This window comes from Rissa tridactyla, chromosome 8, assembly GCF_028500815.1.
Source record: "Rissa tridactyla isolate bRisTri1 chromosome 8, bRisTri1.patW.cur.20221130, whole genome shotgun sequence".
Classification (NCBI taxonomy): Eukaryota; Metazoa; Chordata; class Aves; order Charadriiformes; family Laridae; genus Rissa; species Rissa tridactyla.
In genome coordinates this window covers 5,744,131-5,770,284 of record NC_071473.1, presented here as the reverse complement: position 1 = coordinate 5,770,284, position 26,154 = coordinate 5,744,131, and the positions used below count along the sequence as shown (strand labels likewise).

General features: G+C 58.5%; 2 protein-coding genes across 5 annotated transcripts in view; one reads left to right on the top strand and one right to left on the bottom strand.

Moving 5' to 3' along the window:
- Positions 1–9: 9 nt before the first annotated feature.
- The window catches only part of SLC5A10 (solute carrier family 5 member 10), a 40,668-nt gene continuing 14,523 nt past the window's right edge, over positions 10–26,154 (bottom strand). For 3 of the 4 annotated variants that reach the window (XM_054213077.1, XM_054213079.1, XM_054213080.1), the window contains 7 exons: positions 23,705–23,840; positions 4,260–4,367; positions 3,727–3,877; positions 1,275–1,443; positions 624–839; positions 364–445; positions 10–176 (listed from right to left, as the gene is read on the bottom strand). In XM_054213077.1, coding sequence (XP_054069052.1) covers positions 10–176; positions 364–445; positions 624–839; positions 1,275–1,443; positions 3,727–3,877; positions 4,260–4,367; positions 23,705–23,840 — 1,029 coding nt within the window. The remainder of the gene's footprint in view (positions 177–363; positions 446–623; positions 840–1,274; positions 1,444–3,726; positions 3,878–4,259; positions 4,368–23,704; positions 23,841–26,154) is intronic. The other variant, XM_054213078.1, reaches the window with a different exon arrangement.
- Positions 8,470–26,083, top strand: FAM83G (family with sequence similarity 83 member G). The gene is made up of 5 exons (XM_054213076.1): positions 8,470–9,118; positions 15,828–15,995; positions 19,706–19,830; positions 20,647–22,093; positions 25,664–26,083. Exons 1-5 carry the CDS (start codon positions 8,624–8,626, stop codon positions 26,081–26,083), a joined length of 2,655 nt encoding a protein of 884 aa, XP_054069051.1. The 5' UTR covers positions 8,470–8,623.

The following is a 26,154-nucleotide window of genomic DNA, read 5'->3' as shown; positions in this document are numbered from 1 at the left end:
GGCAGGCCACTAGGCAAAATAGGCATAGCAGAAAATATTGATGCACATCAGGACAACGGCGTTGATGCCGCAGACACGCGCCCAGAAGGGGGGCTCCATGGCATCCCTGAGGGCTGTGGACGGGGATCCCTCGGCCTTTGCTGGCTGCTGGGTGCCCAGGGTGGCTGAGCAGGAACCTGGCACAGAAAGATGGCGAGCGTGGGGGACAGGGTGCCGTGGGGACCGGCCACCTCCTGGCAGGTGGCACGGCCCCGGGGAAACTGAGGCACAGGGCATCCATGCCGTCCTGCTGCCCGTTACAGGCAGGGAGTGGGGGGCACTGAGGATGCCTCCCCTGTCAGACACCCCCAAGGACACACTCACCATCAAAGTGACCCTGGGATGTGCCGTCCACGGAGGGCTGGGGTGGCTCCCGTGAGAGGGTCCACCAGGTGAGATCCTTTAGCTGGAAACCAGGGCGAGATTTGGTGACAAACCATCCCCGGGCTGGACTCCTCATGGGGACCCCCCTGGCTGAGCTCGGGGTGCACCTGGGTGACACCGAAGTCTCTGGCCAAGGAGGTCAGGTTGGTGGACGCAGCCGTGGGGGCTGCAGGGTGAGGGGTCCCAGGTGCCCTGTTCACCTTGGCTGGAGGTGGCGGGGGGGTCAGCAGGCTGCCCCCCACCGCGACGGCCCCCGTGGCAGCGCAGAGCAGCACGGCGAAGTGCAGGTAGTGGATGTCGGCGAGCAGCCAGGGCCGCCGGTCGGGGACCCCGCAGCGGGGGACGGGGTATGCCAGCTCCAGCCCCATCCTGGCCAGCCCCAGCGCCAGCCCCGCCATCAGGCCCCAGAAAGCTCCCTGCAAAGCAAAGGTCCACAGGGGGTGGCCGGAGGGGGAGAGCCACCCCATGGGGGAACAAACACCCCCAGAGAGCCACTCTCTCCGGCCAGCCCTGGGAGAGGGTCGAACGGCCCCTGCGTGTTGGGACAGCACCTTGCACCCCGGCCGGCCGAGTCCTGTCACAGACCTGCACCCCCTCAGCAGGGGATGTCTCCTGCCAGCCCCGCTGACTGTCCCATGCTTGGTGGCACCTACCGCCTCTTCCTCCTCCTTCTCACACCAGCTCCCCACGGAAATGCCAGTCGGGCTCGGTTCCTCTCCCCAGCCCCTCCAGCATCGCCTCCAACTTTCCTCCTCCTGACCCCCCAAACCCCGCTGGGTCCCAGGGAGCAGGTTGGGTAGGAAGGTGTTGGCACCACCCCGTGTGTCCTCAAGCCATCCCCAGGCGTCTACCTGCTCGTTTGCTCGAGGCCAGAAGACAGCCAGGACGAAGACGGCAGTGACAGGAGGAGCCAGGTAGCTGGTGACAGCCTGGATGTAGACGTAGAGCTGGCCGCCGCTGGAGCTCTGCAGGATGGGGATCCAGACCACGCTGAGGGCCACCAGCACCACCGTGACCACCCTGCGAGCAGCAGCGATGCAGTGCGGGGTGATGCTCCTGTCCCACCCGCACCTCCTGGCACTAGCAGCACCACCGTGGCGGTGGGGGCTCCCTGGGGCCAGGGGTTGGGTCCCAGTGCCGGTGCAGAAGAGCTGGCCAGGGGATGCAGGAGGATCTGTGGGAGGATGCTTGTGGCCGAGTGACACCCCCGGGGCCACAGAGGATGTTAATTACGCCAGTGCTGGCTCTATCCTGGACACACGAGCACTCCCCAGGACCCTGCCCAGCTCTGGGGGCTGCTAAATTGGGCACCCCCATGGGGAAACCTGGCCAATGGGCTACAAAAAGCCCCCAGACATGGAGGCTGGGTGCTCTGGCCAGATCTGGGTGATGTTCTCAGCACCCCGTGTTCATCCAAAGCACCCAGCTGAGAGCCGGGGATGTGGGCTGAGCTGCCCCATGCTCAGCTCCCCCCAGCCAGGCTGCGGTGTAGGGATGCATCTGTCCCCCAACACCACTCCGTCCCCATCCTCACCCAAAACCCAGCTGCCCCCTGCAGCATCACCCTCCTCCAAAGCAAGAGGCGTTGGCCAGAGCCCAGTTTTTCGGGCCCAATCTGAGAGGCAGGCTGGACAAGGCACGTCCCGAGAGCTGCTGTATTTATAGCTCAGCCCAGCTTGTTTACAGCTTCGCAGAATTACCTACATCTCCATCTGCTCATCCCGAAAAGCAGAAGTAGGAAAAAACAAAAGGAAAAAAAAAAAAGCAATGAAAGCATCTTTAGATGGACTCTCCCCTGCCCACCTGGCGCGCTGGAAAGAGGAAGCAGCTCGAGCCCAAAACACAGACCCTGACCCAAGGGGTAGGAGAAAAACCTCGCGTTCGGTACATCTTTAAGCCACAGATGATGCTAAAAGGTCATGGGAAAAATGGAGGAGTGTCTGAGCGTGGTGGTGAGCCAGGGGGGCGCCGGGCGGCCATGGGCCCCTCCGCAAGTCGGGATCCAGGCAGGGATGGACTGCAGAGACCCGGCACAGCCTGCCCTGGGGAGCTCGGGGGGGGATTCGGGGAGGATTGGGTGTTCTCGTCACCATGCCGTCAGCTCGGCACAGAGCACGCATCAACCACCAGCGGGGATTTCCAGCCCCACGGCACGGCCACGGAAGGAGCTCAAACCCCCAGGTCCAGGAACCGGGAACTCCCTCTGCTCCCACAAGCAAGTCTCTTCCCGCCCCATGCCGAGACGGACCCTGCAACCGGGGGGTGGCTGGGACCCCCCAAAGGCTGCTCAGAAATAACCCTGAGCCACACGTGCTAGCAGGTAGGAAAACCTCAAACTTGCAGCTTAAAGAGGTTTTTTTTTTCCCCCGTCTAGAACGTTTATCATTTGTTATATACCTGCGGAGCCGTACAGCGGCGGCGATTTGCAGCGCCCTGTTCCCACTAATCGCCTGATGCGCTAATGAATTACTGTGGATCAAATGCAGCAGCGACTCCCGCCCCGGGCGGGCAAAGCCCTTCGCAAACACTTATTAACCATCCTCGGGAAAGCTCTCCGGCATTATTACACCCCGTGTCACCGGCACTGAAGCCAGTGCCAGGGAGGGGCAAGGCAGTCCCGAGACAAGCACCTCAGTTCCTACGGGGGAGCTGCGCGGGACTGCGGTTCCCTGGGATCGTAGCCATCCCCTTCCCACCCTCCGGAGGTGGAAGATGCTAAGAAATAGCTGCTCCCGGAGCCGCCGGACCAGCCAACCTTCCCCGCAGCCCCAGCGCAGCCCAGCCAGAGCCCTGACCCAGATTTTCTCCTTGTTATTGTCTGCCCCGCGCCCCGGACACTCCCTCGCACCCCGGCACCGCGCCGGGCATTCCCCAGCGCTGACTCCGCCGCCCCGAGCGCAGCACCGCGGGCGGGTTCCCGGGCTCCCCGTCGTCCCCCGGGAGCAGCCGGGGCATGTGTGGGCAGCGCTGCCCTTTGCCACCCGGCGAAGGTCCCACACACGCTTTGCTTGCGACCTCGGCGGGAAGCAGCCACCGGCATCCCCCGGGGAAGGGGCTGGGGGCAGCACGGGAGAGGCTTCGCACTGGGCACAGCCCTGCCCCTCCAAACGCCCCGAACGCCCCGTCTGCCTTTCCAGCGCTTTCATACATAAAATAATCCAAGGGCTTGTTTTCCTTTCATAAACCAGGCTGAGCGCAGGCACTTTGCAAGCTCCCGGGCAGCAAAGGCAGATCACAGAGGGCTGGACCAGCCCCACCGGTCTCCCTGAAACCCAAGGTCTCCCCAAAACCCACGCTCCCTACCTGCCCACCAAGAGCAGCTCTCGCTCGCCAGCCCCCGGCCTCAGCTTCCTCCAGACATCCATGGTGAAGAGGGTGCTGCTGCTGTTGAATATGGAGGTCAGGGATGACATGAGCGCGGCCATCATCACCGCGATCATCAGACCCCGCAGGCCTGGGGAAGAGAGGGACCATTAGGGAGCGGCCAAACTAGGGGGATGGGATGGGATGGGATGGGATGGGATAGCCCCGATACTTCAACCTTCCCCTCCACAAGAACACGCTGGGGTCTCCCCTGGGGCAAGGACGGGGTTTGGGGACACCCAGCCGCACCCCAGGATGCTGGGGCACTGTGCTGCCCCACAGAGCCACCCACATTCCCTGACCTCGCTTCTGGAGTCGCCCTGGGAGGGGCTGCATGGACCATCCCACACATGAACCCATCCAGACCATCCACCGGGTCCCCCCGGACATCCGAGCCGTGATAGGCTTCACAGGCAGCCCTGGGGTGCAGCAAATCCTGGTGCAGATCGAGGTGCCCCCTCCCACCCACCTACCGCTGGGCATCAGCTCGACCACTAGCTTGGGGTAAGCGATGTTGGAGCAGCCCACGGCGGCCCCGCACACGCGGGTGCACTCCTCGGGGTCCACGCAGGCCACGGCATCTGGGGGACAGAGAAGGTGACATGCCAGGACCTCTCGCAGGGCAGGGGCCAGCCCAGCAACCCTTCCCTCCCCCTGCACCCCCTCTCACCAGGCTGGATATTGGCCCTTCCTTACGGCTACAGTGCCCAGACCTTGGCAGAGGACCAGACAGAGAAGCAGGGAGCACATCCCGCATGGACATCCACCGTTGTCTCCCCCCAGCCCTGTTCTCCCCCATCAGCCATAACCCAGGCAGGATCCAGCCCAGCAGCATCACCCTCGCCTCCCACTGCCTTGCGCCCAGCCCAGCTCCGCTCGGACCTACCCCCACCGAGCCCTCCCCACGTTAAAGCCAGCGACAGCTGCCCCAGGGGGACCTCCAGAGCCAGGAGGGGCCCCACCGTGACTCGGGGCTTCATAGAGAAGTGGCAGAGGCGCACGGGCAGGCGCTGCCCGTCCCCGCTCACAGGGCCAGGCGGGTTCGTGCACCGTTGCGGCAATTACCTCCGCATGGGCAGCACCCAGCAGCTCCCTGGGACGCACGTGGCAGCTCGCCAGGACCATCAACACCCAATTACTTCTCTGTCTCAATGAGCGCTCAACCCTTTTTTTTATTTTATTGTTACGTTCATAAAATATTGAAATGGATGGAAATTAATGTCAGGCATAAATATGGATGGGCCGCTTGGCTCTACGGCCTTGCATCCTCCCACTGAAGAGCACGGGGAGGAGCACGGGTGATAGCTGCACGCGACCGGGAGCATCACCCCGGTCCTCCTCCATGGTGACCCCCACCAAAGCCCCCAGCCCCCCAGCGGCAGCGGCTGGGGAAGGGAAACACCGGCTGGTAACACCTCGGGGCTTTCAGTAGAGGAGTGTGGGATGCGATGGGGATGTGCAACACAGGGTGCAGGCAGCAGACCACAGGCAATGCTCAGCACATCCCAAGGACGCTGAAAAAGCCCAGCCTGGGCCACTTTTCCCCAGGGTTAGAGTCAGTGCCAGGGCTCCAGTGACTCCGTCCTCCAGCAGCTGTGAGTAAAGCTGCCGTCACCGCTCCGTGCCTCAGTTTCCCCCTCTCTAAAACACCACGTTGTGAGCGGCTCCATGCAAATGGCTGGCGGGTGGTGGGTGGAAGATGCTCCAGAGGGCAAAGCAGCGTCTGGGTGTTACAGCCCAGCCAAAACACCAGCCTGAGGGCTCGGCTCTGCCGCCGAACCCCTTGGTGGGACCCAGGAACGTGCGGGAAGAGGGAGCCAAGCCCAGCGGGGGAGCCGGACCCCCCGAGCCGGGAGCAGAGCCCAGCGTCGAACCCCGCTTCCTCACTTTGTCATTAGGCCCTCTGCTAGAGATGGGAAATTAATTAGGAGCTTGTAATTAATGCTTCCAGCTGCAGCCGGGAGGAGCCGGTGCCTGTGCTGGGCGCTACCTGTTCGGCTGGGTCAGCCCGGGGCGGCCGAGCGGGGACAACTGCGATGGCGGGGACGGACCTGCTTGGCCACGGTGACCTGTCCCTGCGAGCAGGCAGGGGATTACAAAGAAGCTGCAATTCAGGTGCTGAATTCACCACGTGGGGTGAAGACACCTGGGTCCCCCGTCCCCAGTCCCTGGGGGGTCCCCCAGGGACTGGGGACGGGGGACCCAGGTGTCTTCACCCCACGTGGGGGTCAAGCGATGCTCCAGGTGGGGGCTCTGTGGTCCCAATTCCCCCCTCCAACGTGGCCGGAGGAGCCAGCACATCGCACAAGCAATGGGATGCCGTTTTTACGCCGCGGCGTAATAAATCATAAAAGCGCACACACACACCCCGCTAAAGAGACCATAAATCTCCTTACACAATAAAAACAGAGCCGGGGCAGCAGGCGGCGGCTGAGGCGGGTACGACCGCAGCACGCTTCGGCCACGCCACGCACACCCGCGCTTGATGCGCCGGCCCCGATTCAGGGCATCTCCCAAATTACCAGGCCTGGGCCACGCCAGGGGGGACAACGGCCAGGGACGAGGTCTCGGAGTGCCCCTCCGCCCCCCCGGGTGCTCGGCTCTGTCACGTTTGCTGTCGCAGGTGCAACTCCATCAGCGAAGGGGCCACCACTGCTTGCTCAGCAGGGCTGGGATTTCACCCAAAATACCCAGTTTTGCCTCCAGCGTCCTCAGCTTCTGCTGCACCCCTCGCTGCCCACGTCATGGCATGTAGGTGACATCCCACCACCGGGAAATCCCCGCAGGGTCAGCGCAGCCTTTCTACAAAGCCATCCGCTCCATCCAAAACACCTCCTGAGGCAATATTTGGTGGAAGCTGAACGCCTCCTTCCTCCTCGTGTCCTGATCCCAACACACAGCTGTCACATCCCTCCATCCCCATGTCTCCGGTCCCCGTTGCCACGTCCTGCAAGCGACAGACCGGAGCTGGACACCACCCAGCTTTGAGAAAGCCTCACTGGAGTTTTTCCCCTTTCTGCACGTTTCCGACTCATTTTTCCTCCCAAATCCTCCCTGAGCTCGGCGCTTCGCCACACCACAAGCCCTGGCTGGGGACAGGACAGCCGGGATGCTGCATGGCCACCGTGTCTGCAGAGAGGAGCGCTTTGATGGCCGAGCACCCGGGCAGACGGGTGGCTTCGCCCTGGGAGCCTGACTCAAGCGGGGCTCTCATTTACACGGCTGCAAATCCAGATGAGCTGCTCCAACGTGAGGGAGCGAGACGCAGCCCCTGGCACTTCCCTTTTTTCGCCTCGGTGCAAGAATCTGACCCCGATTCTTGAAATTCGTCTTTTATCTCAGTTTCCGAGTAGAAAGCTACGTGTTTCTGGCTTGTGAGCACCAACTGACGAAGCCAGGGTGGAGTTTTTTGCCCACCTCCCAGCTATTAATGCGATCTGCCAGAGCAAGGCCGAGTGCCGTGACGGCATCCCTGCTGCAAACCTTGTGCCAAAGCAGAGGAGGGTTTAGGACAGGACCGGACAGGACAGGACAGAATATTTCAGTTGGAAGGGACCTACAACGATCATCTAGTCCCACTGCCTGACCACTTCGGGGCTGACCAAAACTTAAAGCATGTTATTAAGGGCATTGTCCAAATGCCTCTTAAACACTGACGGGCTTGGGGTATTGACCACCTCTCTTGGAAGCCTGTCCCAGCGTTTGACCACCCTCTCGATAAAGAAACGCTTCCTAATGTCCCGTCTAAACCTCTCCTGGCGCAGCTTTGAACCGTTACGGTAGCTCTGACCCGGTGCTGCCCCCCGGGACCCCCCTGGGCTCCAAGCTCCCGCAGTGGCACAGGGGTCCTTGCGCTCGGCGCAGGAGGGATTAACCACGAGGCAGAGCTTCTTCCCCGGAAAGTATTGACTTACCAGCCGGGACATCGGGAAAGGGAGAGATTTCAGGGGAGAGACGCTTGGGTTTTTTTAAGACAAACACCCAAACTCCTCCTCAGCCGCCCACCGCCCTCCCGCACCGGCGTGGTCCAGGGGGGCTGCGGGGCCGGGCAGAGGTGTGAGGACGGCATCAGCCGAAAGAGTTAACGTGCAGGCAGGGCCGGGAATGCGTGAAGGCAGCATGTGACTGCAGGTGGGGCAGGGCGGAGCAATGAATCACTCTTTTGCTTTTCCTCTTTTCACTTCTTGCTGTTACCTGTCCGGTCCCGGCACTGCGCGCTGGCAGGAACCCGAAATAATCGACCTGCCAGCCAGGGCGATGCACAAGAGCCTGACGGAGACGTTCGCTGCCGCAAAACCCACCGGCTGACCCAGTTCTCCAGGAACGATAACCAAGGACGGTGTTTGGGCTGAGAAATCCTGCTTTTCTCTGCCTTTTATTAAGCCACGGGTTTTTGTTGGTTCGTTTTCCACTTTTTATTTCATCCGGTATTATCGTTGTCTTGAAAGAGCGGAGGATGAGAAGAGCGTGGAGCCGGAGGTAGAGCACCTTCCCAGCGGTGCACGTGCGCCCGGGGCCGTCTGTGCCCCATCGCAAAGCCCCGGCCGTGGGAAATTCCAGGTTTTCCTTGCCCGGAGCCCTCTCTCCACGTGAAGCCGGGAGCAAACAAGAAACCAAATCCTCCTCCCCGGCGGAGAAGAGCTCCAGCCTGGCAGGAGCCGGCGGAGAAGGGAGAGGCGTGTTTCCCCAGCTGCGCATTGAGGCGGGGAGGGTGAAGCAAAGCAAATTGTGTATTTAAAGACTGGGGAATAATTAATTCCTTACTTATTGTCGACATCCGGCGCTCGCTGGGGGCACAGAGCTCCCTTGGGAGAGGGTAGCAGCGTGCGCGGTCACCATGGCTTTCTCCCAGGTGCAGTGCCTGGACGACAGCCACGTCAACTGGAGGTCCAGCGAGTCCAAGCCCGAGTTCTTCTACAGCGAGGAGCAACGCCTAGCCCTGGAGGCACTGGCCTCCCGCGGCCCTGATGCCTTCTACGAGGTCCTGAAGAAGGAGAACATCAGGGATTTCCTCTCCGAACTGGAGCTAAAGAAGATCCTGGACACATTGGAGACGTACGACCCCGGCTCCGAGTACATCCCACGCCATGGCAGCAGCACGGGGGAGAGCGAAGGCGATCGCAACAGCCAAGAGGACGAGCAGGACGTGGCCCCCTCCCTGGAGTACTGGCCCCAGAGGTCCGACCGCTCCATCCCCCAGCTAGACCTCGGCTGGCCCGAGACCATCGCCTACCGCGGGGTCACCCGTGCCACCGTCTACATGCAGCCGCCCATCGAGGGGCAAGCGCACATCAAGGAGGTGGTGCGGAAGATGATCTGCCAGGCTCAGAAGGTGAGGTGCGCGCGGGGACGCAGCAGGATTTGCCCCGGGCTGTTCTGCCAAGGGTAGATCCTAAGGTCCTGCTCAGCCAGGTAATCCCTGTCCCACAGTGAGCTCTGCCCAGGCAAAGGCATCAGGGTCAAGGGTTGGGGTTTTTCCGTGTTCGTTCAGTGTAATCAATATTTGGCGATCAGATCTTGCTGAAGATGCTGTTAGCCTGGTCCAATTGTACCTGGGAGCAACATGATTGCCATGATCCGTACGGCAGCATCATTAATCCCAGGGTCCCTGCAGGGCTGTGGGGAAAACCACCGGGCAGAAAAGCTTCCCAGCTGCAAGCCCACGGTCCCAGGCATCCCGCGATCGTTATTCCCAGAGCCCTGTGTGACTGCATGTGGCAACACGCAGGAACCGGAGGAGGCAAATGCCGCCCTGGGGCAAAGCGGCCAAAGCCACTGGTCTGGCGCTGACATATACGAGGGTCAAGCTTGGCCTGAGCTTGCCACGGTGCTCCAAGCAGGCCTCCTCCTGGCTTTAAGAGGAAAACGATGAGCTGATGTGCAGGACAAGGCTGGGGAGATGCCAAGGGGTAGCACATCTTACGGCAGCCCACTCTCTTTGGGGTTGGGGTTTGGGTTGAGACTTGTCCTCCCTGTGGCATCAAACAAAGGAGCTGGGGCAGATGAGCGATGGGGTCAGGCTGGTGTCATGGGCAAGAGGAGCAGGGAAGGAGGGAGATGATGGCTTGTGTTGAAGGCCAGAGTCGGTGGGAAGAGGTTGCTGGTATTTCCCAGTCGCCCAGTTCCAACCGGGAAGTGCAGGAGGGGTCAGTACCTGCTGATTTCATGGTGCTGGTGGTTGTAAGTCCTTTTAGCTCTCTCTGTCCACTCCCTGGAGAAATCCAGCTCCGAGGCAGGAGCATCCCAACCCCTGGGACGCTCCAGTGGGAAAATGGAGACTGCTCAGGTGGCTGTGGAGCAGGAGGAACAGGCTGGGATGCGTTGGGTCCACCTGGGTCTGGAGACCCCCATGCTGGGACCAGGGATGGTGCTGGGGTTTGCAGACCCGGGCAGGAGAGAGGGAAGCCTGGCGGCATGCAGCCGTCAGAGCCTCTCCGGGACCAGGGGGAGCACAAAGAGCCCCATCTCAGGCAGGAAAACCGATCTCCCAGCGTGTCCGAGCCAGCCGGCTCACAGGGACAGCTGATGCAGGGAATTGGGGCTGCCTGATGCAGACAGGAGCCATCTCTGGCCACTGTCAAAAGTCAAGGTGACCTGTCCTTACCTGTGATGCTTTCCCCACCAAAGGGCTTTGCAGCGAGGGCAAAGGGAAGGGAGGGCCGAAGTCCCGTGGGATGGAGGATGGGAGAACTCCCCCACTACAAATAATGTCTCATCTTTGGGTCTTTCCGGCTGCGTCTCACCCAGGCTTGCAGCTCCTGCCTGGCTTTGCCTACTCACCGCTTCCCGCCTGCCCCCCCACAAATGACATCTCCTGAGTCATCCTACCACCCTCCTCCTGCTCAGCAGAGCCCGGCGGTTGAGTCAGGCAGCTGCCAGGCCCTGCTGCCTGCGCCATCTCCACCTCTCCTTGGAGCCTTGCCAAGCCGCAGGGACGTGGCCCCGCGGTTGATGCTGCCACGCTTCTCACTGGTTCCTTGATGTCCCACGAGTAGGGCTGGGCTCTGCCTCCTGGTCTCGGTGGTCTCTGATGGTGGGATGAGATGTGGTGACACCACTGGTGGCATGCAGGAGCCTGCTTGGAGCTTACGGCACCCCAGGAAACGTAGAGATGGGCACATGCTTCAAACCTGCAGTCTGCAGGGTCTGGGGATGGCAGGAGTTAGAGGATCTGACAAGCGGGGTCCTTCCAGAGGTCTCCCACCCCATATACACGGACCACAGTTACTGCAGCTTGACCTGCCCTCACGCAGCTGAGCCCAGGTGACCACTGGTGTGGGTGCTCCTAAGCGTGGGGATGCTGGGCTAGACCACCCTCCTCTGCACCCAGAGATTTCGGCTGAGGCTTAAGGTCTTCACGGCAGCTCAGAGATGAAAGAGTTTGGCTGAGGAAGCCGAGAGTGGACAAAGGGATGGTCTGGCTGCCACTCCATCAGATGTCGTGTAGGTTGGAGACACGCTTGTCCTTCCTGCAGCTTCCCTTGGGCCACCCTGTGGAAATCCCTGCCAAATTGTCCCATCCTGCCAGACAACGGCAGTGCTCTTCATCTGACTCTGAAGGAGCATGAAGGGCTTGGGAGAGCTTCGGTAATGCATCCCAGAGGGTGACCCTTGCTCCTGCCACTGGCAAAGATACTTGGTCTGAAATGCTCTCCGACACCAAACACCGCCACGTGGCTTGCTGTCTCATGGCTAGAAGAGCAAAGTTCACCCAAGAGACAGTCTGGCCGAGGAAAGTTCAGAGCCCATGTGAGCGCTGCTGGTGCCGGGTAGGCTCACGGCCGCTCAGGGCTGGGGCGAGGAAGCCAAGAGCTGAGATGTGAGGCCCCTTTGATGGGGCAGAGGAACCTACTTGCTTGCAGGAACAAGGCCAAACGCTGCTGAGTTCAGAGCTTCTGCTGTACTCTGCAGAGAGGTGAACCCAGGCGAGCTGGAGCAGGAGATGCAAACGATCCCCTCCTCTTTCTGGGAATAAATGGGAGAGAAGAGAGGCAGGATCCTGCAGCCATGTCCCTGCTCTCCCAGAATATCCCCAGCTTTGTGGCCAACGAACAGAGGTAGTCAGGGAGGTGGTGCACCACCAGGCTTCACCCTGGAGACCTTCACCAGGCTTGGCCGACTCTCCCTCCATGCAGATCCCCTCGGGCTGCAAAGCCCACAGGATGGGTAGGGAGGAAGATGTCCCTCCTCTCTTCTGCCCTAGATTTTGGCTCCATCTGACCAGAAACCAGAGCAGGCTGAAAACACTGACCTTGGCCAAAAGCCACCAGAGACAGCAGTGAGCCTGACCTCCTCTCTGCGCTTGAGGTTCCACATTGGGGTTGCGGTGATATAATTACCCTCAGCAACTTCCAGCAAAGGTTGGGAGGCCCTATTAATTACTGTTTACAAAACCTTCTGCCATTCCTGGATGAAAGGGTCGACAGGGGAGAGCAATTATTAATGTTACTTGTCCCACCTCTCCCTCATCCCAACACGCTTCCTCTAATTGTGCCTTGGTGCCTGCCTAATTTATTAAATGCCCACGTGGTGTGCCCCAAAAGTCATTATCTGATGATTCAGAGTGAGCTAATAAAGAGCTGTAATTTCCTCTATAAAACATGATCCTGCAGTTTTTGCACCCATCAAAGCCATTCAGAAGGATCCCAACACCATTTGCCCAGTGTCCGAGGGGACGCGATGCTCACCGCTCCAAGGGGTGTCGGGATCAGGCACCTTGCACATCCATCGCATCCAATGGATCTTGGCAGCTCCTGGGACTCCGGGAAGAAAAGTGTCACCTGCTCGGGCACGGGGAGCATCTGGCTGTGATTTGTGGCTGGTCTTCTCCGCACCCTCTGGACGAATGGCAAAAGGATGGCGAAGTTTCCTGGGATGTCACAGCAGCCAAGCAGCTATGGGAAGAGATGTGGCTCTCCTACTGTCAAGAACCTCCCCGACACCGAGCACGCCGACACCAAGCATTGCCCTGGTAGAGGTAACAGGGACAAGGCTGCCAAGCTCGCTTCCCAGAGCGGGACGGCACGATTTCCTCCAGACACTCCCATTCCCCAGGCTGGGAAGTAAATACCACGCAGGATTTCACTTCTCCGGAGCAGACAGACCTCCATTCTTTGCAGATTAAACCCTGCAACCTGGGTTTGGCATGGACCCAACCGGTCCCAGCCGAGGTTCGAGCGTGGGCAGCCTGGTGGCAGATTTCGCCCCTGTGATCCCTGGGCAGTCACGGCATCGGGAGTGCTGCCAGCGCCGTCCTCGCTCTCCCGGCCCGTTCCGTGCCAGGGCAGCACGTTGGCACGCTGGCATGAGATCCCAGTGACAAACCGAGGCCGAGCCTGTCCTGCAGGCAAGACGCGGTGGGGAGGGAAGCAGAAGTGCTGAGTGGCGACAGGATGCACCAGCCGAGCAGGAGGAATCGGGTTGAAAATGTGGGCAAGCGGGTGAGAGCCGGGCTGCCTCCCCGCTGCCTGAGCCAGCCGCCCTGGGCGACTGCCTGCAGCATGCCGCCTGCTCGCCATCCCTGCGCGAGCCGTGCTTGGGATGGAGGATGTCACCGTGCCCTGCCTGCGTCCCTGCAAAGTGTCTTCCCATCTCCAGAGCCATAGCAGCAAGCCAAGGCCTTGGGAATGCTGGAACAGCGGTGGGAAAATGCCATTTTCCTCCCAAAATGAAGGCCAAAACTATTATCCTCAACCTCCCCTGGAGAAAACACAGCGCGTGAGCAAAGCGACGTGACCATGGACACAGGGAGCGTCGGTGTCAGAGACAGGAGCAAAAACGTCTGCCACCAAACCCACTTCCTCGAGCCAGGGAGACACCGTCCTGGCTTAGGTGTCCCTCACCGGCGACTCATGGCAGACAGCACAGCTCCTCCCCGATTACTTGCTGTAAATGGAAAAGCCAAGCCCTGGGCTTTAAGAGTAGCTTTGAACTTGTCCCACTTTACATCGTTGGCGAGACGAGCGCAGCCCTCGCTGGGCAGCCTATGCAAAGTGGAGTTCTACCTCAGTTTCCCCACCGGTACAACAAGGATGTGCAAAACACATGAGTGGGCGACACAAGGGAGTGAGGATTTTTCCTTTCATGGCAAAGCCTGTTGCCAGCCCCTCAGGTGAGGACAAATGGGAATTCAGTTAAAATCAAGTGGCAGAGCTGTAATGTCCCCTCTCGCTCGGCTCGCTGGCACCTCCCGAAACACTCGTGCATGGCCAGGATTGGGGAGGTCGGGGTGGCATCGGAGACGGCGCGGTCTGGGGCTCCCCACGCAGCCTCGCTCCTCGCCCCATCGCCTGCAGAAAGGGAAGGGAAGGGAAGAGTGTCATAGTGCACAATCCTGCTCTTAATTAGAGCTCTCCATCTCCTGTAGCGCAAAACTAATTAAAAGGCAGCTTGGTGCTTTGAGAGCCCAAGACTGGACGTGCCTGAGTGTGCAAGCACCCGGCACCGTCCCGATCCCTTCCCTCAGGAGGGAGGAGCATCCCGGGGTCTCCCTGTGTCACCCCATGGTGTGCTGGTGTCCTCCCCGGCTCGGCCACGAGCCATGGCTAGCAGAGCCCTCCTAGAAGGGCAAAGAGCTGAGAGGCGCACGGCCTCGGGGCAAATACCCACCTCCCCCTGACTCAGGGCACCTTCCGGGAACAGCCGCAGAGACGGGGGCACCGACGGCTTTCCAAGCATGGGACGATGACGTGCCAGTGCCCTGACGACAAGCCGCTTTCCTGCGTGTCTGTTGCCACACGGTGTGGGATGGGGGTGGGGGGGCAGACGCGGCTGCGGGGCTATTGCAGCCCCCGGGGGCTGCACCGAGATGCTCGTCTGGGCTGCAGGCAGCTGCCTGCACGTCTGCCTGCACGTCTCGCGCTGCGCCGCTGCTGCTCACCGTTGTGTCATGGACGATGCTGTCTCCAAGAAGGAGAAATCCACGGGCGTGGAGTGAACTTTGGTGCTTAGGCAGCCATGCCGGCAAAATCCCAGCGTGGCTGGACGCGGCACAGACTCATCTTTCTGTCACATGCGGGACTCGCCCCGGCCCCGCCATGGCAGCAAACGCCCTGGGTACAAAGGCAGCTCCGGTTCACAAAGAACGGTGACGCCACTGAACGCTAATCCCTACTGTCACTGCACAGGGTGCTGGCACCGTCATTCCGGCTCTGCTCCGCTTTCGTACAGCCCGGGAGGAAGGAGGGATGCTCGCAGGGGGTTGTGCAGCAGAAGCGGCACCCGAAGGGCTCCCGGCTGTGTAAGGACCGGGCAGCAAGACCGAGAGAGACGTCAGCAGCACCGATGATGGAAACACTGCCTGTCCCCGGAGCTCTGCTCCGGCCTCATGGTTCAGAGCTGACTTTGAAGGCAGCCACATCGCTGCAGGTTGTAGGAGCTGGGAGCTGCAAACTCCTGGCTGCTTTTAAGCAACCCCCTCAGCTCACACCAGGCCTGGTTTTTAAAAGGTATTAAAAGTCATTTCACCTCCTGAATGTGCCTCAGGCATATCCAAATGCTTTCTACCAAGCTAAGAACCGTTTTTAGCTATTTTTTTAAGACTCTTCCTTTCAGTACAAGCATGCACGATATCCCCAGAGACGGCAACCACCGCATGCAGCGTGCCCTCGGACAGACGGACACATCATTGCGGCGCAGGTTCCCCCTCCTGGTGCTCCCCATGCTGGGGCCGCGGGCAGCGCCAATAGCAAAGGGACACCAAACTTCTCAGCCAGAAACCGGACTTTGAAATTTGTGATGTTTGTTAAAGGCAAGAAAGTTAGATTCACCCTCAGAAACCAATTTTTCACGAGTATATTATGCTACAGGCCACCACCAGAGACCAAACCCGCCATAGTGACAGCAGAGGAATGGGACGGGGGGGGTGTCCTGCTTTCCACCCTCGGGCTGGCTGGACCAGGGGAAGCCTGGGCTCCCCTGCACCAATCCCAGCCTCCTAGAGAGAGGACATATTGCTTCGGCTCTCGCCCAAGCACCGGCTGCATCTCAGGGTTGTCACCCTGCCATGCTACCTAGACTCATCTCTCGTCTCCCCTCTCCAGGTCATCGCGGTGGTCATGGACATGTTCACCGATGTAGACATCTTCAAGGACCTCCTGGACGCGGGCTTCAAGAGAAAAGTGGGAGTCTACATCATTTTAGATGAGACCAACGTGAAGCACTTCCTTCAGATGTGCGAGCGAGCCCAGATGCACACTGGACACTTGAAGGTAAGGATGATCCGAAGGGTCCAGGGTTGGGTGACCTTCTCCATGGCAGGGAGATAATCAGAGCTGTCAGTTCTGCTCCCTCCTGTCTTGGGGCTTCCCAACCGCCAAACTTTGGGCAGAGCTGGATGAGTTTAGTCCATTTTTCCTGTAGCCAAAGCTGAAGGTTGTGCCCAAATCCATGAGCAGCAGGATGGAGGGGTACGGGTGAGACATGGGAATGTGGATTTCCCCCCAGCAGAGCTGGATGCAGAAAGCCCGGGGGGGCTGCTGGTACCCACCCAGAGCTGGCTTTGGGGCAGAGGGGTGTTTCGGGGAGCTGCGGCCCCACAAGGGTGGGCACAACTGAAGCAAAACCCAGGGCAAACCTCCGTGCTCAGCTCCTCCTGGTGAACAAGCTGGTGAGAGCGAAGGTGCGAGAGGCAGGATGCTCTGCCAGGGCCAGATCCGTGCTGTCACCAGCCCCACGCCTGCTCCTGCCCCAAAGGCAGGACCAGCAGAAGCAACCACTGGCCGTTCCCTTGCTTTCGGGCTTTCTCACAAGTCAAAGGCTGGAACTCAAAAAAAAAAAAAAAAAAAAAAAAAAAAAGAAATCAATTTTCCCTTTTTCCGGGGCCTCCACCCCAGCACGGGGCTGGGAGCGGAGCAGGGAGGCACCCACGCTGCCTGCGGCCCCAACAGCTGCCAAGGATGCCCTCACCGCTCTTGCCCGAACCGGGCGGCCATGACACCGTCCCCAGCTGGCAACGTACCGGCGGGAGTGATGTGCCCGCACACGCCACCTTCACCCAGCCCCGGAGGCGCTGGAGGCTGTGCGTGACGTTGCTCCCAGTGCACGAATCCTGTTTGAAATGAGGGAAGACGAAGAGGCACAGGGGATGCTCGGCAGTGTGAGGGCTCGGTCCCCAGCCCAAAGTGCCCCAAACCCCTTACACGTCCCTGTGTGCGCAGGGGGTGCAGAGAAAACCACCGTGCACCGTGTTCATGCAAAGGTGGAGGCAGATGAAGGGTCGGAGGAGAGAGCGGGGGGTTCTATCAGCGTCAGGAGCAGCAGCGGGAGCGGGGACCCTCCCCCCAGCCACAGGACAGAGTCCCGGGCTCTCACAATGCTCCCATCGCCGGCATCGGATGCAAACACGTTGGAGCAGCCCCACAATTTCACTTCAGGGCTTGCAGACACCCCTCTCCCGGCTGTACTTCACCCGCCAGCTGCGAGTCGCTCGGCCTCGCCTGTTGCTTGGCAGAAAAAAAAAAAAAAAATGATGTTTCTGCGCCTGACGTCACCCGGCCGCACGCGCTGGCTGCCAAATGGCTGGCGGGGAGGCCCGTGTCCGGGCAGGCTCGCCAAATTTGCTTACGGTGAGGGCGAACCCCCCCAGCTGAGCAGGAACACGTAGGAGCCACAACACCCTGGTGCCGAGCTGGAGCAGGGCCAGGATGCACAGGGGGGCTCGGAGACCCCTATCCCAGGTAGCCAAAAGCACCGGCTGGCCGAGGCTCCCGCCTTCCCCAGCCACCGAGCCCGCCAGCCCTGCTTAATTGCTGCTCACGGCAATTAAAGCAGACTTAGCTGAGCTTTTACCCACGTCCAAACTTCCCGGCGAGTCTGGTATCCTGCAGACTGCTGCTGCTCCGAGACCAGAAAAGCCAGAGCTGACGCACACCGGTGTTTTCATGCATGAACAGCCCGGTGGCAGGACTGGAAAAGCAGGAGAACATCTGCAGAGCTCGGCAAATGTCTAGAAGTTGGGATTTGCCGCACATTGCAGCCGATTTGCTGGCAGGGGATGCAGCAGGGCAAGAGGCTGTGAGGAAAGTAGGGCAGTGTCTGGGAGCTGCTTCGTAAGCCAGGAGACGCTAACGAAACGTACGTCGTTATCTCCGTGCCTTTCGCGCTTCGCAATTAGCGAGCCGGCTTGGGCAAGGCGGTCGCTTCGTTGAGCAACGGCGAGTGTTTGGGGAGTGATTCACCCCGTCCCGGGCTGGGCAGCCGGCCACGGCGCTGGGCGCTCGCTTGCTGCGCGCTCGTCTTTGGAGAGATTAAATAAACAGATCTTACTTAACAGCAGCGATACGCCGGGAGCGAGGAGGAAGGGAAAGGTAACCGGCACCTTGCTGCCGGGGAGCTTCGTTCCTGCTGGGTGTTACCCCGAGAAAAAAAACCACGGCTGCTTCGTGCCTTTGCGCAGAAGTTCGGTTCCGAGTGGGAGAGATCGACGCCCTGGGAGAGCTGCGAGATGGGGACGCCCGAGATGGTGACAGGCAGAGGGCTCAGCCTTGGGGACAAGCGTTACCCGCTGCGTTCCACTCTCCGCAGCCCCATAGGTAGGGACAACACAGGACAGGGATGGGAATTGCCACCCCCACCAGCTTGCCAGCCAGCCCCCAGCATCCCCAGTGCTGCCCACGGACGGCCACTGGGGTGCTCAGTACTGTCCTACCCCAACCACGCCAGGCAAAAAGGCGAATGCTAGAAAAAAAAAAAAATCAAATGCACAAAAAAACCCTCAAACTTCTCTATTCAGTGCGTAGAACCTGCCTGGAAACCCAGTCAGGGAAGCCTTTGCTTTTGCATCACGCTGAAACCAGCATTGAATCAGCGTCCCTCCTGCCAGGCCTGTGGGAACGGGGACCAGGGGTCCCCAAGCTCGGCTCGCACCCAGGCTTAGGGCTGTGCCAGATCTCGGTCTACAGGGAGAGAGGAGACCTCAGGGAAGCAGATGAGGAAGGCTGGAGGTGGGGAAGACAAATACTTTTGGTGCCTTTTTTTTTTTTTTTTTAAAAAAAAGAAGCAAAAAAAAAACAACCGTGGAGGGCATGACCTAGTGACGACACGGTGCCTTTAGCAATGGCATTACCAACATCCCGGCAGGAACAGGAGGAATGCAGGTGCTTTCATAAGAAAATATTTTCTCCCCACCCAAAGGAGACCGTTTGCAGTGAGAGATGCTATCTGCTCGGCTGCAAAAATGTGCTGGTGCCCTCCACGGAGACGCACCGAAGCATGAGCCAGACAGAAGACAAAAACTGTTTTCTCAGAGCTAGGGCTGCCCCTTCGGACCCAGGCACCCCTCTCCCGGGCCACCTCTGCAGGGACCCGCTGCAGGACATCCCCTTTGGCCCTCATCCCTGGGTTTTGTTTCCTGGGGTTGAAAGGATGGTGCCCGACAGTCTTTTTTTCCCTCACCCACCCCTAAAAACAGGACTAGACACTCAGATTTAGGAGCGCAGCAAGGGGGAAGCCTGGTGGAGGACAAACCCCCTGCCATCAGGTCCACGTGTGCTGTCCAAGGGTCACCACCTCCTCTTAAAACTCCTTGTACATCTCCCACTGGGAAGGAGGTGAAGAATCACCTCTCACATCACGGTATTTGCATAGATCGCAGGAGATGGAAAGTGTTTGGCAGCAGTATCACACGCTGCTCACCCACGGACACAGGCAGCGCCGAGTTCAAGAGGTAGAAAACACTGCCCGACACATGGGCAAAGCAGGAAATTCTTGAAGCCAACTCCGTGGTTTGCTGCGTTGCCTCCGGCAAGTTATTTTATCTTTCCATCCCTGTGGCCTCCTCTGAGCTGGCCATGAAGAGCGTTTCCCACTCCTCGGAGCAACTGTGGAGCATCCATGGGGGCATCGATGGAGGGGTGAACGATGCTCTGAAGACCAGCCCTTTGATCCTGCTCTCACTCACGCCTCTGCCTTTGCTTTGCAGAACCTGAGAGTCCGGAGCACAGGGGGAACAGAGTTTTTCACACGCTCGGCCACCAAGTTCAAAGGGGCTTTGGCCCAGAAGTTCATGTTTGTGGACGGGGACCGGGCCATGTGCGGATCCTACAGGTAATCGGCAGCATCTCCTCTTGCCCACCCTACGGATGAGTTGGTCAAAGAGCAACGCAGACCCACAAGGTCCAAGTCCTGGTCCCTGCCCAGCATGGCCCCAGGACCCTGTCCCAGATTTGCTCCCCTCCTCCTTAACTAGGAGATGATTTTGCAAGGCCAGCCTGAGGTTTGGAGTGAACCCAAGGGGTCCCCATTGCCCCAGAGCCAGGCCTAGGACACCCCTCCTTCTTGGAGGTGGTGGGACACACCAAGTGCTTTGCCAATGGATGCAATGAGCACAAGGAAAGACAAAAGCACCAAACCGCAGCCAGTCCTAGCTCTCACGTTGACCTCAGCTTTTTCAATTCAATATTTCCTACCAACAGTATTTTCCAACTTGTCCAAATGAAAACTTACTTTGATAGAAATAGATCAGTCTCAGTAAGCTTTTCAGCTCTAAAAGACAAGTTTCATAAACATGGAACCGAAACATTTCCTACTTTGTGGCCACAACAAAAAAATACGTCTATTTATGAGTTGCTTTTCCTAACTAACCCAAACGGAGAAAGGAAAAGCGGCCAAAACTAAAGTGAAAAACCAACTGGCCCAACAGCAAATACCTTTTATTTTTACTTCAAGTTGCAGTGAGCTCATGACTTCAACCCTTCATTCTAATTTGGGATGAGAGCTATTTCTTCAATCTCATTATTAATGTTTACAGTGAGATCATGTCCCTGCTAGCACCATCAATCCCCCGGGGAAAGCCAGGGTTAGGGAGAGGCGTGTTATTTACCAGCTAGTGCTCAGAGAGTTTCCAATGTGTTTCTGTTCCAGCTTCACTTGGTCCGCGGCAAGGACGGACCGAAATGTCATCACGGTTCTCTCGGGTCAAGTGGTGGAGGCATTCGACAAGCAGTTCCAGGAGCTCTACCTCATGTCCAAGGGGGTGAGCCTCAAGTCCATCTCCATGGGTGAAGAGCCTGAACCTGAGCCCGTAACGCTGCCCTCTGTCGTGCCGGTGACCCCCGCCAATGCTGTGGTGAAGAAGCTGATAAACCCTAAATACGCCCTGGTGAAGGCCAAGAGTGCCGACCAGATCAGCAAGACTTCATCTGAGAACCAGGACAAAAACCAGAAGACAGACAACAAAGGCAAAGCCCTGCCCGAGGGCCAGGCAGGTGACAGGCACGGCGAGGGGGCAGACCTCTCCCTGCTCATCCACCCCGGCCTCCTGAATCTGGAGAAAGCCAACATGTTCGATTATCTGCCCACCTGGGTCGAGCCCGACCCTGAGCCTGGGAGCGAAGTCTTGGGTTACATCAACATTATTGACCCCAAGATAAAGAATGTGAAGCTCTCGCAGATGAACCGCATCAAAGTCTGTGATGTCTCCCAGGCCAGCGCCCAGCACCGGCAGATGCTGAAGAACAGGGAGATGGAGGCCAAGAAAAACTCAGACCAAGAGCCACCTCTGGTGTCCCCCTGCCAAAGGCAGATCCCACAGACTCCCATGGAAGCTCCTGCAGCCCCTGCTACCAGCCCCATTGAAGGTACCAGCTGGACAACGAAGCAAGCAGGAACATTTGCCCCTTCACCATTGGGCCACCACTGGAAGCCACCAGAGGAGACACTGGAGGGCATCAAGCCTCCGCTTCCAAAGCCAAGGACCATCCCTGTCGGTGTCCTTGTAACCAAAGTCATTACATCCTGTGACAGCGGCACTGCCCCAGAGGGTGACACACAACCACTGCCGACTGACCATGTGGGTGTGAAGCAGGAACTGGAGGAGAACCCCAATGGAGCTTCAATGGAGACCTGCCATCTCCAGCCAGACTGGCTGGTGGCAGGGCCACAGGAAGACAAAGGGCCTCCCTGCACCCACAATGGACTGGGAGAGGAAGAAGAAGAAGAAGAAGAGGAGTACATCACTCTCAGTGATCAGGAGAGCTACTCCAGCAGCTCTGCTGACCACAGCTACCGCCGCTCCAATGCCTCCTCCATCTCAGATGAGTACTTCGAGGTGAGGGATCGCTACGGGCCGCTTCGGCGAACCAACTCAGATGTCACCCACAATGGGGAGATCCTTCCCATACAGAGGAAGCTCAGTGACCCTCACATCAGCCGGGGCACCTTCCTCAGCCCCCTGGGGAGCCTTCCATCCCTGAAGCATGTCCGCGTGGAGGACGTGACCAAGAGGAGGAGCAACGCTGTGGAGATTAGGTGTGTGCTGCCCCGCACCATCCTGGATGGCAACAGCTCCTACCCCAGCAGTGCCGCACAGGTAGGACTTTTTGTTATAACCGTCCCTACGTTTCTCCACCCTACAAAGGCTGCAAACCTGGAAGTGACCCAGCCACCTCAGCCAAGGCGTGGTGTCATCCCTAGCTTTGGTGTCGCGTCCTAGATGCTGAGATCAGATCTTCCCATACGGGAGAATAACACCCTACACGCAGCGACGGTTGGAGTCAGCCAAGAGGTGCTCTTGGTCGGGAAGGTGATGGCCATGCCACAGCTCTCGGTTTCTGGGAGTGCAATGGCAACGGCTGCTAAAGGGGAGGGTTTTGGGAATTAAAGTTTATTCCATGGCATCAGGCTGTCCCACAGCCATCAGCGGTGGCATCATGCCCAGCCAGGGACAGGCTGTGTGTGCAGGCGTGTCCTTCTCAGGCGTGTTTTCTAGCTCCTTGCAAAGGTGATTAGCATCAAAGTAAAAGCACTCGGACACATAATTAGGCAGAGCAAGACAGCGGAGAAACAGGGACAGCAACCTCTGTGGGCGAGCGTTGCAGTCAGCAGCTTCGTGGCTGATCCACGAGTGACGCCAGACCTTGTCACCCCACAGGGTGCACGCCAGCATCCCAGCCACGGTGGGAGCATCACCCCATCCAGGCAAAGGGTTTGCAGGGTCAATGCCCTATTTCCACACAAGCGCTGCAGACTTCTGCACCCCTACACCAAGCTTTTTGGTTTCTCAAGGCTCCCCACCCATTGTTTTCGGGGCATTGAAATCCTCAGGGCTAAATCAGCAGCTGAAATCACCGAAGCCACCTGAGGTTACCCCAGCTGAGCATCTAATCTGTGCTTACAGGGAATTAAATTTACTATCCCCGAGTCCACTTGCTTCTCCCTTCCCAGCCAGTGACACGGAGCACGGATTTACTCCTCGCACATCAAATATTCCCTCGCACCCTGTGGAGCAAGTAGCGCTGAGCCCTTTGATGCTCTGTGACCCAGGTCCCGGGTCCCACCTTGCTCAGAGTGGCCAGGTACGCTGGTGTTCCTGCAATAACTTGTTCTGGCCCTTTGATGAAAGGCAGATAATTAACAAACCATCAGGGTTAGGAAAGCCAGCACTCAGCTGATGGAAATGTGCAGAGAATAGTTTCTCCCATGCATAAAAATAATAAACCAAAGTAATCCTTGATTAACTCTCTAGAAACCTCAATCAGACAGGAATCACCGTCAGCCCCCACCAAACAATTTTATTCTGGGTCCATGTTTTTTATGCGCTGGCCCACAGCCCAGCATAGCCCAAAACGCAGGCGGAGACTCACTTAGGGCAAACATCATGGTTTCCATCACATTGAGAACACAGGACTCAAGTTATCCCTGGAGCATTGCCTTGCCTAAATTCATGCAGCCCTGCTCACACCCGGCTGCACGGTTAATAGAGGACAGTAGCATTGGCTGATGTGTGGCAGGCACAAGGAGAGCACCAGGGACACTCAGGTCCTCTCCTGTCCCTCTCCCTCCTGCAGAACCTCCAGGTCTGTGCAGAGAAGTGGTTTCCAGACACATCCCCCTCCCATTCATTGCTTACTGACAGGCAAAATACCCACCCTCCATCCTCCCATCCTCCACCTGCTCCATGTCCGCATGGTGGGGCCCTTACCTGGGTACAAGACCCTGCTGATCATCCCTGGCATGATGATAACGAACAGGGGCAGCATCTTCAGGTAGCTGGCCAAGATGGAGCCGGCCTTGGCGTGACTCAGGTTCTTGGCAGAGAGCGACCGCTGGACGATGACCTGTGGGAGAGCCGGGCTGGATGGCTGAGTGGCCACCAACACCTCCTAGTCCACATCAACCTCCTCCTTGCCAAACTGCATCTCAAGCATCCCCAAACTCTGGAGCTCTCGGGCATCGGACCCAAACACAATGTAGATGTGTACCCAACCCACAGGCTGGGTTTCTCTCCAGACCAGCAATGGGTTGGTGTTGTGCCATAGCACCGCAAAAGCCCAGTGCAACCACAGCAGCATGTCCTCCTGCCAGTATCAACCATTCCCCACCACCATCCTCTCCCCTCTTGCCCCTTCTATTCAATCTCCTCTCCGAAGAGTGCCCACAATAAGAGAGACACTGAGTCCAGCCTTCTTCTGCCACAACTCCGCCACCCACACTGCTCAAGCCATCACACCTCAAAGCCCTGGCCAAACCATGTCCATCCATGATACAGCCAACCCTTGGGCTTTGAGGCAACCTCTCTTAAAGAGGCAACATCCGTAAGAAATGCCAACTTTAAAAGAGCCCAGATTCTCCCCAAGGCCTTACGGAGAAGTGCTCAGCATCCAGTGAGATTCAGCGCTCCAGACCAAGCACTGGCTCATGCCGTGGTGGGCAGTGGGGACCAGGTGCCAGTTCCTGGGGTGGGATGTTCAGGGAAGCTGTGATTTGACTTCTGCCCAAGAGCCAGAGCATGTCAGGAGCCACAGAATCCACCAGTCAGCTCCGTCACCATGTGCATCACATCAGGCACATGATGACCTCAAAGGCAGAGGAGCTAAATTGCCCTTAGTCCTCTGCACCTGAAGACATCTCACACCTTAGCACTGATTTTCAGCAACATAGTTAAATCAATCTAGCATTACCTAAGCTAAACTGCTTTAATACGGCCCTGCTGGTCAAAGCAGGAGGTGCCTGCCTGAGGACCGGAGAGTCCATTGGGATATTCAGACTAAATGACTGAACACCGAGATGATGCCAACAGCTCAGTGGAGATGCAGTGCTGGCGGCACGGCGGGGGTCGCGGCCGAGGCAGGGCAGGTCGGTGCAGCCGGCTCTGCAGCCTCCCAGCCCCAGCTCGTCCTGCCATCAGCACCTGCGCTCGCTAGATCCAATCTCGCCCGGGTACGTCTGCACGGGGTGCAATCACACCTCCAGATTGCGGCGCAGACACACCCAAAGAGGAAGATAAATATCTGGTGACCACAGCCGTGCGTTAAGGCCTTACCCAGTCCAGAATTAAGATTAATGGTGCTCAGACCCAATCCAAACGTGTCTCTCATCCCAGCTAATCAGAGCCACCCCCGTAGTGGTGTTGCAGCTCACTGTTGCCTCCTGATCCCACCTCCTCTCACAACCCTCCATCCTTTCATCTAATCTTGGTAGCCACCTAATCCCACAGGTTGAGTCTGGGTGACTGAATGCTCTTTGGACCTGAAATGAGCACTTAGGTGATTAAGACGGGTGTTCAGGCTGCAGCTGGAGAAAAGGTGTTGAGTTGCCGCGGGCATCCTTGGTCCTGGATCTGCAGACAGCCATGACTTGACTCGGGACAGCCTCTGCGCTGCTGGGGCTGCTCAGGAAGCAGCTGCTGAGATGCTGCCATGTGCAGGACAGTGCATTGCCAGAGCGAGAAACCAGAGGAGCAGCAATGGTTAAGACCTGAGGCAGTCTTGAACTGCCACGGGGTCTCAGAAGAATTTGGGCAAGAGACACACCAAGTGGCAGAGGGACATGTCCATGAGGACCAAGTCCGCGGCACAAATGCATGAAGGGGTTCTGTGCAGGGGAACAACATCCTCATAGCAGCAGCAGCTCATCTCTTTTTCTGTTCTTTAACAAACAGGGGACACACATCTACCGCTACCGACCCAGGAACCCCACAGACAGAGAACAAGGCAAGGAGGTCTCCTGCTCCCCGACGCATGAGAAACCCCCTGGGGCCACCAAATACAGAGGGGAAGGAGCCGAACCCAAAAAGACCATTGCAGGCAGCCAGCCCTACTGGCAGAGCAAAGCCTTCAGCTCCAGCAAGCCCACGCAGCCCGGCCGCCTCTCACCAAGCAACCCCAGAGCATCAAGCAAACGTTTAACCTCCCTGCCGGAAAGCCAGAAGACAACCGAGGAGATGAGGACACCCCTCGGCATCCCGCTCTCCAAACTGTCCCAGTCCAAGCACCTCAAGAACAGGGTTGCGGGAGCCCCTGGTGCTTCTATTGACTCCAAAAAGAAGCCCCCTGAGACCACCGGCCAGAAGGACCACTAGGCACCGATGCAGGTGGACTTCCAGGGCGAGAGTGGTAGCAGAGCGTGCCTGGACCCCAGGCAACGCCATGT

Coding starts and splice junctions, on each gene's coding strand:
- FAM83G (XM_054213076.1), top strand. CDS start 8,624: ATGGCTTTCTCCCAGGTGCAGTGCCTGGACGACAGCCACGTCAACTGG. Junction 9,119..15,827: donor TGATCTGCCAGGCTCAGAAG/GTGAGGTGCGCG, acceptor TCCCCTCTCCAG/GTCATCGCGGTGGTCATGGA. Junction 15,996..19,705: donor TGCACACTGGACACTTGAAG/GTAAGGATGATC, acceptor TTTGCTTTGCAG/AACCTGAGAGTCCGGAGCAC.